We start from the raw sequence: 19,829 nt of genomic DNA, 5'->3' as shown, positions 1-19,829 counted from the left end.
TCTCATCAGGTCACCTCAGGGGCCAGCGTCTTTGAACTATTAGTGGCAAGTGGCTAAATAGTCTCCAATTGTGTACCAGGCGTTGGGCCAAACAATTAGCTGGAGAGTCAGGACTATTGTGCTGCGACATGGTGACTCACTCTGTAATGTCCTGCATAGCCCCACTCGCTCTGTAATGCCCTGCATAGCCCCACTCGCTCTGTAATGTCCTGCATAGCCCCACTAGCTCTGTAATGCCCTGCATAGCCCCACTCGCTCTGTAATGCCCTGCATAGCCCCACTCGCTCTGCAATGTCCTGCATAGCCCCACTCGCTCTGTAATGTCCTGCATAGCCCCACTCGCTCTGTAATGCCCTGCATAGCCCCACTCGCTCTGTAATGTCCTGCATAGCCCCACTCGCTCTGTAATGTCCTGCATAGCCCCACTCGCTCTGTACTGTCCTGCATAGCCCCACTCGCTCTGTAATGTCCTGCATAGCCCCACTCGCTCTGTAATGTCCTGCATAGCCCCACTCGCTCTGTAATGCCCTGAGCTCTTTACCCTGTAACCTGAGATCATGGCAGGACAACTAGCTGGGCAGACATTGAGAAGCACAGCATCTTGCACTGATAGCTGGCTTGTGGACAATGTTTTGGTACAAAATGACTGCCATGGATCACTGAGTAAAGAGCTACACATCTGTGGTGTATGAGGCGGGTTACCCCATACAATGACCTAGCCACTATCGCTAAACTGACTAAAACTAGAAAATGAGTAACAAAAGAGTCATTGAATCGAATTAGTGTTGAATGTTAACTCTTTCTGACAGTTTAATGTTTGTTGTTCTTTATCGTTCTAACATAGGTTTGGAACATTGTGGTCCTTATCCGGTTCCATTTCACCCACTCTAGAGCTGCCTGGGACCATCAACAGGAGCTTTTCCCCACGCTGGTCTAAACTGGGATGGGGGTACAGTGGTATTACAGGGCATCAGATGGGGGTGAGGGAGGGTCCGTCTGAGACAGAGAACATAAAAATAATTAATCTGGGTTTATGTTGGAGATTCAGGTAATTAACAGGTTAAATAGAGCCTTTCCCCTTCTCAGAGAGGGACAGTGAGACCTTGACTGGTGTCTGGACAGCCTCATGTCAACAACAATCTGGGATGGTACCAACAAAGACAGTGATGTCATAATTCCTAAGAATCTTGAGGAAGTATATCTGCATAATGACTAGAGGGACCTCCCAGTGAATGGGAGTGATTGGGACAGTTGGAACCCATGTAGAAGTTAGAACTCAATGTTTCTTATGAGACATAATCCATCTAATCATCCTTCCAATCAGGTTTGTTTTCCTCTTACATTCCCTTACTGACACAAACACTTACAGTAGCACTAAACAAACTAAGGTTGCTAACCTTTGACCTGGAATCGCCATTCACCTCCCGGCAACCAATAATACTATTCCTGGAGGATTATATCCGCCCACCACAACCTTAGTCCATCCAGTTCGGGCTGAAGTGTTGTTTAAATGTGAGCGCAATCTCACACTAACCAGGAGGTTGTGTAACCCTCTTACAAGACAGCAGGGGGTCCTACAAAATGTTGAAGTATAATACCCCATACACCTGAATACACACCACATAAATCAGACCAGCACAAGTGCTTATGGCTAGGGGTTCTTTCTGGACAAGCCAGAGTCTCTTTCCTAAATCCTACAAAATCCCTGTCAGCATTACACAGAAATCTTAGGTCTCTTGGCATCCATGTGTGTATGTGCGTGTATGTATGTATGTATGTATGTATGTATGTATGTATGTATGTATGTATGTATGTATGTATGTATGTATGTATGTATGTGGGGTGTTCTACACTGAGGGTACTTCAGCCAAGCGCAGTAGGATCCCCTGCTGGGTGTGGACGAACAGTGGTGACTCAACATGTCGGAAAATTCCAGAGAATCGGCAATGAATTGCTGTAAATCAGACTACAAATGTATTTATTACATTTTATATTCAAAACAGTCATGAAAATTTACATTTTAGAAACAAAATCCATATGTAAAAATCTAACTGACATAAAAGTTACAATAAAATCACCTAGGGAAAAATAAATAGTAAAACACAGGTAAAATAATAAAATGCGAGACCCTGTTCAGTCTGATCTCGTGTTAAACGAGGCTATAGTGGTGGGATGTAGGGCCTATCTATAAGGTGCAGAGGGGACAGACTCTTTAAAGGGACGTTCCACTGAAACAGTGAAGAAGAACCTGTTAAACTTCAGTGGAAGGCCCCTTTAATGCCCCTGCTTAAAACAAGCACCTAAGCAGACACTCAACAGCTACTGCAGCAAGTCCTTCATATTCATCCCCGGAGGGATTAACATCATTAATGCAACATCCTTTGACGTTAGTGACTAATTTCAGGTTGACATGATGAGACATCTGCATGTAATTTGAAAGGCCCTGCTGGCCTGTGATACAACTATAAAAGCTTAATTAATATTTTAATATAACGGGCTGAAATGTCAATTTCCTGGTTGCTCAGCATGAGCAGAATCTCAAGGTGCTTACCGTGCCTGACTACATTTCCCATGTTTCCTATACTACCCACTTGTGCCCGACTACATTTCCCATGTTTCCTATACTACCTAGGGCCAGGACAATACCAGTATCGCGATACTCGTTAGTATCGTGTCAAGGAAACAAAACATGAAGCAGATTTGACTTCTTTAGGAAAACAGCCCTAATGTTGGAAACAAACATCATTATGTTGTCATCCAGAGTCACATTTATTTATTTTCCAAGCTACAGCACACAATATTTTACATACGGTTGGTTTTTAAAGGACCAAAGAGTTGTCTGCTTCGTGTTTTCATTTTTGCCATGGAAAAAATATTGGGATACTGGTATCATCCCGGCCATAATACTACCCACCATGCCCTAACTGACTACATTTCCCATGTTTCCTATACTCCCCACCGTGCCCCTCTGGTGTCTGTAAAGGTGCAGCACCAGGTCCCTGATCTCGTCTCGTTTCCTCCTCACCTGTTGCCGTGAGAACCAGCGTTCTAGGCACAGGGGGAGGTCAAAGTGCACCACAGGGTCCTAAAGGGAGAAAGGTCAGGAGAGAGAGAGAGAGAAAAGTTGTATTTAGGTGTATGTCATATATTGGTTTGGTGAGTATGTTCTCATAAGAGAAACACGTGAGCAACCTCGCCTTAGACCTGAAGACACGAGCTTTAGCTCCGTTGGCTAACGTGGTTTTGAGTTGATAAGACACGACAAGAGTTCAATCCCCGGCTGGTTACAGGTGGGAGCATGTCAACTCCTATGCATGCGTGTTCTTATTCCATTTGTATTGTTACCTGCAGGAAGCTCTCGACATACTGCAGCAGGTAGAGGCCGCAGTCGCTGCTGTTGTCCTGTAGGGGGACCTTACAGTGGGAGCCTCTCATCTGCTCAGAACTGAACTCGCGCACAGAGCCCCGACGCACCTCCCACTCCGACTGCAGGTACCTGACACACACACAGACAGACAGACAGAGAAGAGAGTTGGTACATTATGGCTACAACACACCCATAAGGCACGTATTCACACACCCACAGGCAAACACACAACATTCCATTCAATTTGTAGATATGTAACACACACACACACGCAGATAAAGTGAACAGACTCACTCCCGTAAGAGTTTGAAGACGCGCTCATGGAGGGAGAACTTGAGGGAGTCCATGAGGAGAATACAGGGTCTGAGGAGAGAAGAAATGTGCATATAAACATCTAGTTAAGAGCTCTAGAACACACCTTCTTTGTGTGTGTGTGTGTGTGTGTGTGTGTGTGTGTGTGAGTGTGTTGTCATCCACTCCCCTTTTACAGATGGTCTCTCTGTGACAGGTCTTCTCAGTGCAGTCCTAGTGAGAAGAACGACAGAATGTAAGAAAGACAACGACAGAGTGAGAGAGAAGGAAAACAACTGAATGTGAGAAATAGAGAACCAACAGAGATCCCTAAAGAGAGTTGTGTCTTACCAGGGGACCAGGAGGTGGCTGGAGTACTGATTCACCCTGTACCACGCTATTTGACACAACTAGAGAGAGAAAACATCAGCAGCATCATCAGAATTATGCTCCTCATGCTAAATCCCAGGACTTCAGCACTAGTATTTCTGCTGCTGCGGTTATTTCCTAACAGCAACCCTGTTCATATTGTAGTTGTTGCTATTGTCATTGTGGATGTTATTGCAGCACAGTGATATAAAGAATGGAATGCATCATAAAAAGTCTAATAGAAAACCCAGTAGATGAAAGCCTCTTAAGGTCCAGCCTCATTCTGTGTTTCTGTCTGTGACTGGTGTTGTGATTGTTTTTTTTGATGACAAAAAGCCAGAGCAGCTTGTAAATAACTCTCCCCCTCACTGTTCTGGCTCCATCCTACCCACAGGCCACAGCCCTAGTTTTTCCACTCTGCCTATTTATCTAAAACATAGATTATAGTCATACTCCTAAACCTATGCACATTTTCACTAATGTTTGACTATTAAGGAAGTTTGACATAAAGATATGTAATGTCCTGTGAGAGACAGGATGACAGGACTTAAGTCACACATACCTGTAACTGTCAGTTTGTCCTGGTTGTCAGTGCTAGTCGATTCAGGGGTGACTTCACTGATGCCATTTAGCTTTTTGGACCCAGAGGCCTCCTCTTCAGCCTGGGCCTCGCCTGGCTTCTCTCCCCCTGTTCCCCTCAGCGAGGCTGGGCTGCTCCCCTCCTCACACTGGGGCTCCTCCAGGCCAGGGAAGCAGATCACCACCAGGTACCAGTGGGCTCTGTCATACGAGGAAGAAAGAACTATGAGCCACACGGTTTATTTATTGATGTGTGTGTGTGTGTGTGTGTGTCACTCACTCCTGATTGACAGGCACAAACAGGAAGTCTTTCTTGAAGATGTCCACATGTCGTGTCCACGTCTTCACCCGCTGATGCCGCCTCTGCTGCGCTCTGGGGAGAGACAACACACGTCAAGACACACACACACACACAAAGAAACAAAAAAACACACAACACAAAAGATACAAATGCATAATTGATCAACTGAAATAGACACTGATATTACATCTTTTATACAGGATTAGTTAATGTTTGATATTGTGAGCTGCATAGGATTTGGAGGATGAGGACATTCCATGTATTTATTTCTGTCACTGGTGGGTGCCAGAAGGTATGCGTGCCAAGATAGCTGGGTGCCACTGGTGCATGATGGAATGTCCTGACTAGGGTGCAAGACAATACCATATAGGGTGATGCTATTGTGGTGAGGAGTACCACTCAATAATGATTGGCAACTGTTGGATAGAATTAGCTTGCAAACAAGTATATAAGCTAAGAGATTTCCTTTGTTCAGGAGTTCAGATAGCAAAATGGGCCACACACGTGCCGTTTGCTATGTGAATTCGGTACCGCAATATTAAATACTTTGCATCAACTCTCCATGTAAGTGTTTAAGTCTCTTCTTGCATACTGAATTACTTGATGCCAGATAAACTCATAACAGACAAACACACTTACGAGACGCTGGCAATGTCCTCACTGGCGTTGTCTCGGCGTGTGAGCTGCTTGTAGAAGAAGCTACTGAAGACGTGAGAGCGTTCAGCCACATCCTGTGGAACCCTCTCCAGAAGCAGATACCTGTTGGGACAGAGACGGAGACATGCACGGGTTGAAACTGTCCCCCATGTTGGCACCAAACTGAGGATGTCACCCTTATGTGATAATAATAATAATAATATGCCATTTAGCAGACGCTTTTATCCAAAGCGACTTACAGTCATGCGTGCATACATTTTTGTGTATGGGTGGTCCCGGGGATCGAACCCACTACCTTGGCGTTGCAAGCGCCGTGCTCTACCAGCTGAGCTACAGAGGACCACGATGTCACTTACTTGAGGTAGAAGTCGATGATGACATCATTCAGGAACTGGCCGTTGTCAAGGCACTCCAGATCTTCTGTTGTCACGGCGATCCCTCCTTTGGAAGGCGGTGGAGGAAACTGGATCAACCTGAGAAGGATCAGAAAGAAAAAAACTAAGCGTGAAAGCACATCCCTACACTAAGTATTCTCTACAGCTGGGGTTCCCAAACTTTTTCACTCAGGCCCCCCTTCCAGCATTGGGGAACATAAGGGCTCCTCCCTGCGAAACGTCTATTTCTATGGGCACAATCACTGTTCATGACACAAACTGTTCACACCCCTCTTGTTGGCGGAGAGAACATTTTGCAGTTTTAAAGCTAATTTTCTTGCAATTCTATACATTTTGCCATGTCTAATGTGCATTCATGTGATAAAAAACGTTAGCTGACACGGGCTAGTTGATCTGGACATTTCTGACAAGTTATAAATAGCTCTCTAAGGTACAAGACGAACTGATGATGCACTACCCAATTCCGTAATTGCACCTTGTGCATTCTTCTCTTACAACTTTCAAGAGTACGTTTTTAAAGCCGGACTGAGTTCCTTATTTTTATATGCACCTACCCTGCCAACCCCACAGTTTGGGAACCACTTCTCTACAGCAAGGGTCTCCATCTCAGGTCCTGGAGACCAATAGGGTGTGCAGGCTTTTGTTCAAGCCCAGCACTAACACACCTGTTTCAAAGATTCCACAAATCATGGGAGTTGTGTAGCTTGCCTGTGTGTGGGGCCCTGGTGCTTGTATCGGGTCCAGTTGGAGCCTGGCTTCGGGCCCAGGGACACGGAGTAGGAGCCTCTGGTTCTGCTGTGACACACTGTGTACACGGGTCTGGGCTGGACTGGACTCTCCTGGAGGGGTGACACATGACAGAGGAAGTGTAATAGGGTACACGTTATTAATTTGATCATTCATGTTAGAGCTTTTGTTATGGTTCAGCTTGATGACATCAGTCACACACACACAAGTCTCCACACCCAAACACACACACAAAATACTACCAACCTCAGTGAGGGGCACGCTCTCTGCCTCCCTCTGCTCCTCCTCCTCCTCTGTCTGTAGCTCTGCCTGTACCTCTGTCTCTGTCTCCAGTGGTGTCTGTGACTCTCCCTCCACAGTGTCCAGATTCGGCCCAGGTGTGTCTCTGTCCTGGTCGGGTTCTATGACAGGCTCGGCACTCTTCTGTCCCAGTAGGGAGAGCAGCTGGTGGTCCAGTCCAGTTCTACCGATCAGCGCCAGACTGTCGTCCAATGACAGGAGGGGACTGTGGAGGTCCACCGCCCAGTTGATGGGAGCGTTGCCACGGAGACGTGCGGCATCGAAGTGCGGGGCATTGTTGAGACAGATGATGTCGAGGATGGAGCGAAGTAAAGCACCCTCCACCCCCTCCAGAGGGGCACGCAGAGTCAGCAGGAGGAAGGGACTGGCCTGGCCTGTGAGCGCACACACACACACATATTCAAAACACATTTGCATAGCACATGGGCATACACATGCTTGAGCAAACACCCACCTACCCACACACTAGTGTTGTCACAAGTCCAGAATTTTGACATTGATACCAGGTTTAGTATCACGATACTTGATACCAAAACAACACAAAAAAAGGCGTAATAGAATGGCACTTGATCCAGACAGATCTGTAGAGTTCAATATCACTACACAGTGAGAGAGACAGGAGAGATGTGAATGAATAACGTTTTTGACATTGACTATGGTTTTTGGTGACAATCAGCTTTGAAATCAGCATATTTTGCATAATGGTACTAGGGTAGTGAATTGACGTTAGCTTCAGCTGTTAGCTAGCAAGAAAAGTTAGCCTACAAAGCTGTAAGCTACCGGTATCTCCTTGCATTGTAAAGTGTTCTAGCCTGTAATGGACATTGTTTTGCGAACAGATTCTACATGCTGTGTTGCATTATTCAAGTGTGTTAACTTGTGTGCAGCCTGAGTGGGGAGCTAGCATGATGCAGCCCAGACTCCCAGTGAGTGCAGTGGTTCCTCAGGACATGCTAGAGCTAGCAGTGAGTAAGTGGAGCAGGCAGGGAGCAGACACTGTGCGCTAGCGCTATTAGGGGACATCGGCTACGCTGATAGACAGACCTGATCCTTTCTCAATCAGTAGACGACGTGAGACAAATTGAGACGATTCCAGCACTGAACCGTTTTTCACGTTCTACTATCGAAAAAGTACAGAAGTTTCGGTATACCGTGCAACACTAACACACACACTTTGGTTCCAAAAGGCAGGCTCTCACCAGTGGGTGGTTCTAAGGCCTGTTTGATTGACAGCTCACTCAGGTCTTCTTGGACGGCGACTGCCTGGGCGTCTGACACGTAGAGGAGGAGGAGGGCGGGGGGAGGCTGCCCCATCTCTTCCTTGACCTCCCACCCCAGCCCTCTCTCCTGTAGCTCCTCCCTGTCCCAGACGCTGTACCGCCACAGCTGACAGCGCTCCACAGTCACCATCACCTCTACCTGGCCTACAGAGAGGGGTCAACAGTCTGGGTCACAGAGGGGCTAGCGACCACACACGGTCATGTTCAGGTTGGACCAAGTAATAATGGAAAACGATTAACGATTCAAGTATAAATAGAGGACCAGGACTGCATGGTCAACGGTGTGGCGAGAACACAAGCAAAGTCCAGGGGTGCTGGGTTACCTTTGATTGGTATGATGATTCTTTGGTTTGTGATCTGCAGAGGAAAGAAAGGGCCCCATGTCACATGACCACTGTATTGCATACCTATTCTAGTATGTACGGCATCTATTCTCCACAGTTCGAGCACGGTGTGCAGAACCTTACCCTGAGGTTTCCGCTGGCCTCCCCTCGGACCCCCCCACAGTGCAGAACCTTACCCTGAGGTTTCCGCTGGCCTCCCCTCGGACCCCCCACAGTGCAGAACCTTACCATGAGGTTTCCGCTGGCCTCCCCTCGGACCCCCCCACAGTGCAGAACCTTACCATGAGGTTTCCGCTGGCCTCCCCTCGGATCCCCCCACAGTGCAGGGCAGAGAACGGTAGGCCCAGACCCTCGGAGTCCTCAGTGCTGGGGAAATCGGCCCCAAACCCTGTCACCACCACAGGCACCACCTACAACACACACAGATGAGTAACACACACACATTGATGAGTAACACACACACATTGATGAGTAACACACACACACATTGATGAGTAACACACACACACATTGATGAGTAACACACACAAATACATGTATGCAAGCACATAACAACCATGCTTTCTGATCACGAGGACACAAGAGAGTCCGGATAAGCAATGAGGCATAGAAGGGGTTCGTGTGAGAGACTTAGTTAATCAACGGATAGGTTTAAATGATGTGTGTTCACCTGTATGTGTTGCAGCAGAGGGCATTTGGCTTGTCCTCCTATGTTTTGGCTGACTGCAGTATGTGGGAGCTATAGTATCCCCACTCTGGCCTATAAACCTTGACAGGTAGCACGTGGTGGTTCTGCCCCCTGGGGCCAGTCTAATCATGAAACACCTGCCTCTACCCTGATCCCTCTGTTAGCAGCCCTTTGTGATATCACCCTAATCTATTTGCTTTCTTATATGACATCTTTTAACCAACTCAGCCCTTTGTGATATCACATCCATCTGTGCTTTTCTTTGTGATATCATCGAAGCCAGGTTAAGCCCTTTGTGATGTCACAGAATCTGCCCAGTTCCCAACCCTTTGTGATGTCATCCATTGTGAGCTCCCCCTGTTCTGCCCTTTGTGATGTCATCCATACATGCGGTAAAGAGGTCAATGGAACGCAGACGGTGGGGGAAAGAACATCATTGGTGCACATTCAAAAAATCTGACCTTACAAAGTGGATATTTGTCAAATCTGTCATGATTTCTGTGTTCTAACATGTCCACAATGTGATGACTAAAATCTGATTTAGATATATTTGGCTGTTTTCACTGCATAATATTTAGAAATAGTCCTTTTCGGGTTAGAAAAAATGTCTGATAAATGCCAACTCCTGTTCATATAAGCTGGTAGCCATACAGAAATCAGTGGTGGTACTTGAAGACGTTTTTAATTGTAATGTAGTTGACTGGTGACGATAACATGAACATGTATTGGGGTTGACATCCATACAAGCATTATACTCTGATTTTGTGAATTGCACATATAAGCAATAGCCTAAATGTAGCCTAGGCTAATTTTGATGGGGGCAATGAGGGGGGGACGCCTGAGTGGCATTGCCATGGAATTTCCATTGTTTTGGTAGAATTCGATTTCTCTCTTTGCCGCTTCTACTGTGAGACCCCTATTCTGTCCTTTGATGCGTCATCCATCATGAGATCCCCAATTCTGTCCTTTATGGTGTCATCCATCGTGAGATCCCCCTATTCTGACCTTTGTGGTGTCATCCATCATGAGATCCCCCTATTCTGTCCTTTGTGGTGTCATCCATCGTGAGATCCCACTATTCTGTCCTTTGTGGTGTCATCCATCGTGAGATCCCACTATTCTGTCCTTTGTGGTGTTATCCATCGTGAGACCCCCCTATTCTGTCCTTTGTGGTGTCATCCATTATGAGACTCCCGTCCTTTGTGATGTCATCCATTATGAGACTCCCGTCCTTTGTGATGTCATCCATTATGAGATCCCCTATTCTGTCTTTTGTGATGTCATAATATGTAAGAAGTTGTTTTTGCCCACCTGAAAGTCCATCTCTGCCACCACGTTGTCTCCCTGAGCATGGTTTCTCTGGGACTCACACTCACTAGTCTGTGGCCAAAGGACTGAACTGTGGGACGGGGTGACTACCTCCTCATCACTGGAGAGAAGGACTAAAACACACACATTAAACATACTGCAGTGAAATACTGGATATCAGCCTAATTATACTCTCTCTCACACATACGATGACTGTGGTGTAATGAACTTTGAAGGAAAGACGGGGACAGCAGTAATGCTGCTATGTTGGGGCTGCAGTAACTATACCAATGCCATAGTGTTGTAAGGCACAGCTAGTGCTATCACACAGATACAGATACAGATAAGACACTACATAAAATATTAAATACTTGCAGAGTCAGATACATGCACAGAAACACACTCAACACACACTTGGCATACTGACAAAGACAGTCACAAGCACTCACCCAGTGGTCAGTGTTACAGACAGACACGTAGTGTGTTTGTGTGTGACCGGGCTTAGGGTCGGTGCCCGAGGCAGAGAAATAGACTACATTATGATGTAACCATTCCAGGAGGGGGGGGTTATTTTAATGAGAGTCAGGAGAAAACACACACACAGATAGACACACCAGGAGTGAGTGCAGATATGCATTGTACAGTATGATAGCCTATACGTAGCTCTATACTCACTTGGTTCAACAGGGCTGGGTTTGGGCGTCCTATCCTGGCTGGAGGACAGGCTCAGCCTCAGGGTTCCTCTCCTCTCCTTAACCCCTCCACAGCTGGGGTTAGAGGGGCTAGCAACTTCCCCGTCTTCCCCCACAGTGACTACCATCATGGTCCCGTCAAAGTCTGAGGGGTCCACCTCTACTTCTATGGATGCTACATTGGTGTCTCTGCCCCCCGTCCCCTCCAGACACAGCTGTTTGGGGGTCAGTCCTCCCTCGTCTCTGGGCTCCCTGGAGAGGCGCAGCACGCTCCCCCTGGAGCTCCTGGAGGCGTCTGTGGTCAAGCCCTCTGCCACTCCATCCTTCACCTGTCCATTACAGTAGAGCCCAGACTCCCTTCTCTGACTCTCCCTCTGGAAACAAGGAGAGATAAGGTGTTGCTTTAGCCCCATGGCAGGTTGTCTAATGGTTTGGTTAGCAGCTTGCAGGTTTTTGGCTTCAGCCTTAAAGTCAGTCAACTTTAATGTCAGTATTTAAGTAACTACTTCCCGAAGAGTCTACCTCAGCATGTGCGGATTCGCTTGAACCTGAATCTGCCTTCCTAGTCCTGGTGGATTGTGGGTAAGACTTTTCCTGGTGCCTGTCCCCCTCAGTAAAGGTCACCTCCTCCAGGGGTTCCCGTGAACTGCGCCTCCCTGACACACCACTGTCTACAGAGGAGAGAGACAGTGATAAAGATATCAAGCCAGATACAATAAATGTGTTGCTACTCTCCAGAAAGTAGGGCAGCAGATATGGAAAAACAATTGAACATTATTAAATGAACTTTGCCTGTGTGTGTGTGTGCATGTGTAAGAAATGCACATTCAGCAGGTCTTTGTTTTACAGCTCTACAAAAGTAAAAGGGTTTGTTTATGTACAACAGGAATACTGCAGAGCCTTTCCAATAAGGATAACCCTCAGAGAGGGGGGGGATAGGGAACGCGGTAGCAGGGGGAGTGTGTGTGTGTTGGGGGACTCACTGCATCTCTGGTCCTTGCTGTTTTCCTCTCCTATTATAAGTTCCTTCACCTCCTCGTCTTCCTCTGACCCCCCTCTGTGGTGTGACCTAAACAAGAGCGAAAGAGAAAGTCACCAGAAAGCAATTATTCCACTGCATGGTTACCCTGTGCAGTGTTTTAACTCTTAAATCACTCACTGGCATCCTAAAGGGAAGATATGTTCCCTACACTTAACCATCTACAGACATCATCGGCATGCAGTGTCCACTCTCCAACAGCCAATCGGAATTCAGCAACATTTAACCGAGGATTACCTCCTCTCCTTGCGGGTCGAGGTGGGTGTGGGGTGGTCGTGGGGTCTCTTTCGGTGTACTGTGAAATCTCTACAATCCTCCCTCCCCTTTCTCCTGCTCTGAGACACTCTCCTTTGCCCACTCCCCATCCGTGACTCTCTCTTCCACTCTCCAATTCCTGTCATCTTGCCAAGCCGCTTCCTGTCCAGGTAGTCCTGCCCCTGTTCCGTCTTCAGAACGTCCGTGAGGACCAACTGGAGCTGCGTGCTGAAGGAAGGAACAGAACCAGTCAGAACCTTTAGAGCCCTACGACCCGTATGTGACATTGTGACCCCATCTGATAAGCATCTATTAAATGACTTAAATGTAATATCTTGACCATTCTGGGTCATCTCTTTAAAAGTGAACCAATTGGGAAACTGCGCGTGAGACTATAGGGGGGAGGGGCAGACAGATGGAATGGGGTTGATCTGACCAGGCAGTGTGTCTGCGTGATAAAGATAAACGCTGCTGCTGCAGCTATAGCTCCACAGTATCAGTACTGGCCATTTTAGCTACAGTGCCTTCGGAAAGTATTCAGACCCCTTGACTTTTTCCACATTTTGTTTTATGTTACAGCCTTATTCTAAAATTGATTAAATAAAACATTTCTCACTAATCTACAAACTGTACCCCATAATGACCAAGCGAAAACAGGTTTTTAGAAATGTTTGCAAATGTATATAAAAAAAAAAAAAAAAAACTTATTTACATAAGTATTCAAACCCTTCGCTATGACACTCGAAATTGAGCTCAGGTGCATCCTGTTTCCATTGATCATCCTTGAGATGTTTCTACAACTTGATTGGAGTCCACCTGTGGTAAATTCAATTGATTGGACATGATTTGGAAAGGCACACACCCGTCTATATAAGGTCCAACAGTTGACAATGAATGTCAGAGTAAAAACCAAGCAATGAGGTCAAAGGAATTGTCCGTAGAGCTCCGAGACAGGATTGTGTCGAGGCACAGATCTGGGGAAGGGTACCAAAAAATGTCTGCAGCATTGAAGGTCCCCAAGAACACAGTGGCCTCCATCATTCTTAAATGGAAGAAGTTTGGAACCACCAAGACTCTTCCTAGAGCTGGCCGCCCGGCCAAACTGAGCAATCGGGAGAGAAGAGCCTTGGTCAGGGAGGTGACCAAGAACCCGATGGTCACTCTGACAGAGCTCCAGAGTTCCTCTGTGGAGATGGGAGAACCTTCCAGAAGGACAACCCTCTCTGCAGCACTCCACCAATCAGGCTTTATGGTAGAGTGGCCAGACGGTAGCCACTCCTCAGTAAACGGCACATGACAGCCCACTTGGAGTTTACCAAAAGGCACCTAAAGACTCTCAGACCATGAGAAACAAGATTATCTGGTCTGATGAAACCAAGATTGAACTCTTTGGCCTGAATGCCAAGCGTCACGTCTGGAGGAAACCTGGCACCATCCCTACGGTGAAGCATGGTGGTGGCAGCATCATGCTGTGGGGATGTTTTTCAGCGACAGGGACTGGGAGACTAGTCAGGATCGAGGGAAAGATGAATGGAGCAACGCACAGAGAGATCCTTGATGAAAACCTGCTCCAGAGCACTCAGACTGGGGCGAAGGTTCACCTTCCAACAGGACAATGACCCTAAGCACACAGCAAAGACAACACAGGAGTAGCTTTGGGACAAGTCTCAATGTCCTTGAGTGTCCCAGCCAGAGCCCGGACTTGAACCCGATCGAACATCGCTGGAGACCTGAAAAAAGCTGTGCAGCGACACTCCCCATCCAACCTGATAGAGCTTGAGAGGATCTGCAGAGAAGAATGGGAGAAACTCCCCAAATACAGGTGTGCCAAGCTTGTAGTGTCATACCCAATAAGACTCGAGGCTGTAATCGCTGCCAAAGGTCCTTCAACAAAGTACTGAGTAAAGGGTCTGAATACTTATGTAAATGTAATATTTCCAGGTTTTTTTTTATAATACATTTTCAAACGTTTCTAAAAACCAGTTTTCACTATGTCATTATGGGGTATTGTGTATAGATTGAGGTGGGAAAAAACAATTTAATACATTTTAGAATAAGGCTGTAACGTAACATAATGTGGAAAAAGTCAAGGGGTCTGAAAACTTTCCGAATGCACTGTACCTCTGAGGAAAGTACTTAGGGGAAGAGCCCCATCTGGTGAATGTTCGGAAAACTGCACTCAATGAAATACAGTGGCTTAATTCGTCCTTACCGTGCAAAGGGACGGAATTAGTTCACAGATAAAGACAAAGGCTGTCTCAAAAATGCACTATGCAGAAATCGCTCCGCTATATACTGGTTGCTAAAATTCTAATAGTACGCCTAATTTCAGTTTATGTGACAAAACAAGCAAGTATAGTGTAGAAAATCATTGTACCATCTAAACCGCTGTGAAATATATTTTCCATAACCAAAAATATTGTATTTTCAGCTGTTTGGAGCTGGTGTACAAAACTGAAAGTAAGACTTAACTAAACATAAGAATGGGAAGCATAGAAATAGCACACATAGAACAAATCTACTGCTTCTTAGACTTTGTTTCAATGAGAATGACATATCTATAACATATTTCTATGTGAATTTGGTCAGGCCGCCCAAAAAGTAACTTATTGCAGCTTTAATAACTGACCGTGTTATAGAGCAAGATCATCTATGAACAGTCAACAAGTCTAACCTAACCAGACTAATTATGTTTGCTTCCTAACATAACTCCATCTGTGGCTCCATAAATACTGCTCCTCACCAGTCCATTGCCGCTTGGGCTAAAGCCGCCTGGCCGTGATCAAAAGAGATGGATCCATTCTGCTGACAAGAATTTTGGAGTTTGATTCTGTTTCCAGCAATCTGGGTCCAGTGAATCTGTTGGGAGAAATGGAGGGAGAGTTACTGACCCACTGCGCGGATCACAATAACAAAACCTCATGGAACAAAGTTGAAGGCGCAGTCTGTCGTTTCATTACTTTTCTATCATTTTAATATTTGGGTGTATGAATGTGGTGTACACTTTGTGGAGAGGCCACAGGGGGGCAAAAAAAGTTACCCGTTGCACTTTCAAGAGGAGAAAGAGAAAGGTGACCCGTAGAGAATAACATCTACCTGTGACTCTTCATTCCCACATCTCAACTCTGAAGAAAGAAGGGTCTTGGGAATTTTTAGTGGACTTCCCTTCTAAAAAGCAGAAAGGGGCACTGTTAAAATGCTCACAGTTGTTGATTATAGTAATTGCATAATGGCTGAGAAAAAGACTAGGAATCCCAATGGACGAATATAGCCAGGCAGGCCAGACATACTTGAGAGTTATCCACCTTGTCAACAGCCAGTGAAATGGTTAGTGCTCTCTTATGGTCCATCATGACCAGGCTCTGGTGCTTTAGGGGTTGACCTCAGGCCACTCCTTCTCCAGGGCTTCCTGTCACCAACCCAGGCAGGGATGGTGATGCAGCAAACAAGCTCTGCAGCAGACACACATGATATGTACAGTATACATTCACCTTCATACCTGTTAGTTCACAAGTGCACAATCACACATACACTACATGACCAAAAGTATGTGGACACCTGCTTGTCAAACATCTCATTCAAAAATCATTAGCATTAATATGGAGTTGATCCCCCCTTTGGTGCTATAACAGCCTCCACTCTTCTGGGAATGCTTTCCACTAGATGTTGGTACATTGCTGTGGGGACTTCCTTCCATTCAGCCACAAGAGCATTGGTGAGATCGTGCACTGATGTTGGGCGATTAGGCCTGGCTCAGAGTCGGCGTTCCAATTCATCCCAAAGGTGTTCGATGGGGTTGAGGTCAGGGCTCTGTACAGGCCAGTCAAGTTCTTCCACACCAATCTCGACAAACCATTTCTGTACGGACCTCGCTTTGTGCACAGGGGCATTGTCATGCTGAAACAGTAAAGGGCCTTCCCCAAACTGTTGCCACAAAGTTGGAAGCACAGAATCGTCTAGAATGTCATTGTATGCTGTAGCGTTAAGATTTCCCTTCACTGGAACTAAGGGGCCTAGCCTGAACCATGAAAAACAGCCACAGACCATTATTCCCAAATGGTGAAGCGTGATTCATCCCTCAAGAGAGCGTGTTTCCACTGCTACAGAGTCCAATGGCGGCGAGCTTTACACCACTTCAGCTGACGCTTGGCATTGCGTATAGTGATCTTAGGCTTATGTGCAACCTAGGACAGACGGTTTTGAAGTGCTACGCGCTTCAGCGGTCCCGTTCATTGAGCTTGTGTGGACTACTACTTCGCGGCAGAGCCGTTGTTGCTCCTAGATGTTTCCACTTCCCAATAACAGCACTTACAGTTGACCGAGGCAGCTCTAGCAGGGCAGAAATTTGACAAACTGACTTGTTGGAAAGGTGGCATCCTATGATGGTGCCACGTTGAAAGTCACTAAGCTCTTCAGTAATGCCATTCTATTGCAAATGTTTGTCTATGGAGATTGCATTGCTGCGTGCTCGATTTTATACACCTGTCAGCAACGGGTGTGGCTGAAATAGCCGAATTCACTCATTTGAAGGGGTGTCCACATACTTTTATATATATAGTGTACATTGGTGATGTAGCATCACCAGGTACGTGCAAGAGCTATTATTTTTAGTCTGTACTTTAAACTTAATACTTTTGCCAGGAAAAGTAAAACCATTGTTTCTATGTTTGTAATAGCAGCACAAGAATAGCAGCATCTTGACACGTGTGGTGCTGGTGCACATTTTTTCCCCCTGCATTTGCATGCTATGCTACTAGCAATTTGTAGCTAGTCCTCAGGTCGCTAATCATTTGCATTTCACTCAAGTTAAATACTGCTCGTGCAATGGTTCTCTTCGTGTGTGCCCTTTGACATTCTACAATATCATTCAGCAATGCACAGACACGCTAGCTAATAAAACCTGGCAAAAAGCTTCCTGTAACTTCACTGAAATTTAGCCAGCAAGGTAGCTAACTTAGCTAGCTAACTAGCAGATATCAACTTTTGTTCCCGATTCTTATACTTACTCAATAATACAGCGAGTTAGTACAACATACACAAACGTGACCAAAGAGCGAGGATAAGGGAAATGTAAACAGCTACTGTACACTCCAAATCATCTCGCTGATTAACTGTAACGCCCATAAATAGCTACACCTTGCGTTGTTTGCACAGGTTGCCGATGTTTTCACGCTTTCCTGGTGTTTCCGGAAGTGGACAATCTAGCCGCTTTAGCGCCTATAGAGAGAAATTAATAATGGTATCTTTTGGCTGGCACTTAAACCAAAGATGTTTTATAACTAACCCAAGCTAGACCACAGCCTGTCTTTTCCAATGGGAGCAAATTAATCATAGTGGGCAGAACAAGCATATATTTGCATATTTCCATTAGGGAACGCCTACTCTGTGAAGTACGCATGTGCAATAACTCAATTCATCCTTGCACTCCTTCTAAACAACGCAATCTTTAAAGACTTTGGCAAATGGTAAAGTCTACAAAACTTAGTCCACTCTGTTCGTAACAGATTCAAGTTTTGAAAATAGAAAACTGTATCGAGATCAAATGATTCATCAATGAGAAAATTAGCAGAATGTCGGGCAAAATCCATCTTGCTCCATCTTCTCCCACTGCCGGCCACTGGGCTTCCTCTCACCACCATATTTGGTAGTATGTGGAAACGCCAACCAAATATCTGTCTCATTGTTCTATCTGTGCTTAAACTCCGCCATGGGTCGTTGGACAAGGCCTATTGGGAAATTAATCAAGTATGGGTAGCTGAGAATGAAGAATCTTTCCCCAGTTGCCTCAGCTATAAAAATTTTTTTTTAAAAAGTTCAACTCATGGTTAGGCAGAGATGTGTCCATTCAAGGAAGAGTTTTTCTGACTAAGGCTTGTCTAGAGCCTCTTATTTGTTCTCTTGTCTTGACAGTCCCATATCTATTCGCTCCCAATTAGATAAGACACTGTTTAACTTTATATGGAAAAATAAAGCTCACAAAGTGAAAAAATATGTTCTTACAAACAGTGTGGGCGGTCCTAATATGTTGTACTTCACCACTTTTAACCAAGTCTTAAAGATTTATTGGATAAAGAGTTACTTTAAGGACCCAAACAGCTTTTGGTTTACAAAACCAAATCTTATTTTCAATTAATTTGGTGGCTTAAGTTTCCTTTTGCAGTGTCCTTAAGCAGGTTAAACACTTCCTGTTAAACTGGCTGATTTCCACAAACAAATGCTTAATTGTTGGTCCCTTCTATACAAACATAATTTTCCCCCTCATATGTATGTTATATGGAATAATCTTATCATAAAATATAAAAACAAGTCACTGTTTTTAGAACATTGGTTTAGGAAGGACATTTTACTTGTGGGCCAGCTGCTCAACTCAGACATCATACAATTAGTTTTTAAGAATGTATGAGCTCCCTGTCTCACCAAAGGAATATGAAATGGTGTGTAAAGCAATACCAGATGGTGTTCTAACCCTTTTGAAACAAACTGTGTTCAATACAGATCCATCACTTTGAACTATAGTAGTTAACAGTGTCTCAATTACTGATAAACAAAAAAATCTATAATTCATTCATTAGAGAAGCTTTTTATGACAGTGATGTTCCAATAGCTAAATGTAGGTGGAACATGCAATCTGTTGTAAATCGGCCAAAGGAATTGACTTTATCATACAAATATGTGCTCACAAACAAAGTGAGGGAAACACTCTTTAAATAACTCACAGATAATACCCATCTAACTCACAGATAATACCCATCTAACTCACAGATAATACCCATCTAACTCACAGATAATACCCATCTAACTCACAGATAATACCCATCTAACTCACAGATAATACCCATCTAACTCACAGATAATACCCATCTAACTCACAGATAATACCCATCTAACTCACAGATAATACCCATCTAACTCACAGATAATACCCATCTAACTCACAGATAATACCCATCTAACTCACAGATAATACCCATCTAACTCACAGATAATACCCATCTAACTCACAGATAATACCCATCTAACGAAAGTATCCCTTGGGCATTTGTTTTTCCAATGTGTCTATGTGACTATGTTCTGGGTGGATCTTCGACTGGATTTGGGTAAAAGATTTAGTAGGGACATCCATCTGCAAGCTTGTGATCTTCTTTTTGTTTTTGATAGTCCAAGATTCTCCACTAACGAAAAGTATGTGATAAATTTGATTATAATTCTTCCTAAAT

At 45.1% G+C, this 19,829-nt stretch overlaps 1 protein-coding gene across 1 annotated transcript; it reads right to left on the bottom strand.

Moving 5' to 3' along the window:
* Positions 1-2,821: 2,821 nt before the first annotated feature.
* On the bottom strand, positions 2,822-17,928 carry LOC121536386 (sentrin-specific protease 7). Its single transcript, XM_045206467.1, has 23 exons — positions 17,619-17,928; positions 15,903-16,064; positions 15,709-15,780; positions 15,356-15,471; positions 12,595-12,840; positions 12,302-12,387; positions 11,841-11,989; positions 11,302-11,692; positions 10,630-10,760; positions 8,912-9,040; positions 8,610-8,643; positions 8,206-8,430; positions 6,953-7,380; positions 6,668-6,798; positions 5,921-6,037; positions 5,547-5,666; positions 4,887-4,979; positions 4,590-4,807; positions 4,010-4,068; positions 3,849-3,892; positions 3,662-3,730; positions 3,346-3,496; positions 2,822-3,085 (listed from the first exon to the last, which is right to left on the bottom strand). Exons 2-23 carry the CDS (start codon positions 15,963-15,965, stop codon positions 2,921-2,923), a joined length of 3,237 nt encoding a protein of 1,078 aa, XP_045062402.1. The 5' UTR covers positions 15,966-16,064; positions 17,619-17,928; the 3' UTR covers positions 2,822-2,920.
* Between the last annotated feature and the right edge of the window lie 1,901 nt (positions 17,929-19,829).

Source organism: Coregonus clupeaformis, chromosome 23, assembly GCF_020615455.1.
Source record: "Coregonus clupeaformis isolate EN_2021a chromosome 23, ASM2061545v1, whole genome shotgun sequence".
Classification (NCBI taxonomy): Eukaryota; Metazoa; Chordata; class Actinopteri; order Salmoniformes; family Salmonidae; genus Coregonus; species Coregonus clupeaformis.
This window is presented reverse-complemented; position numbering and strand designations above follow the sequence as displayed.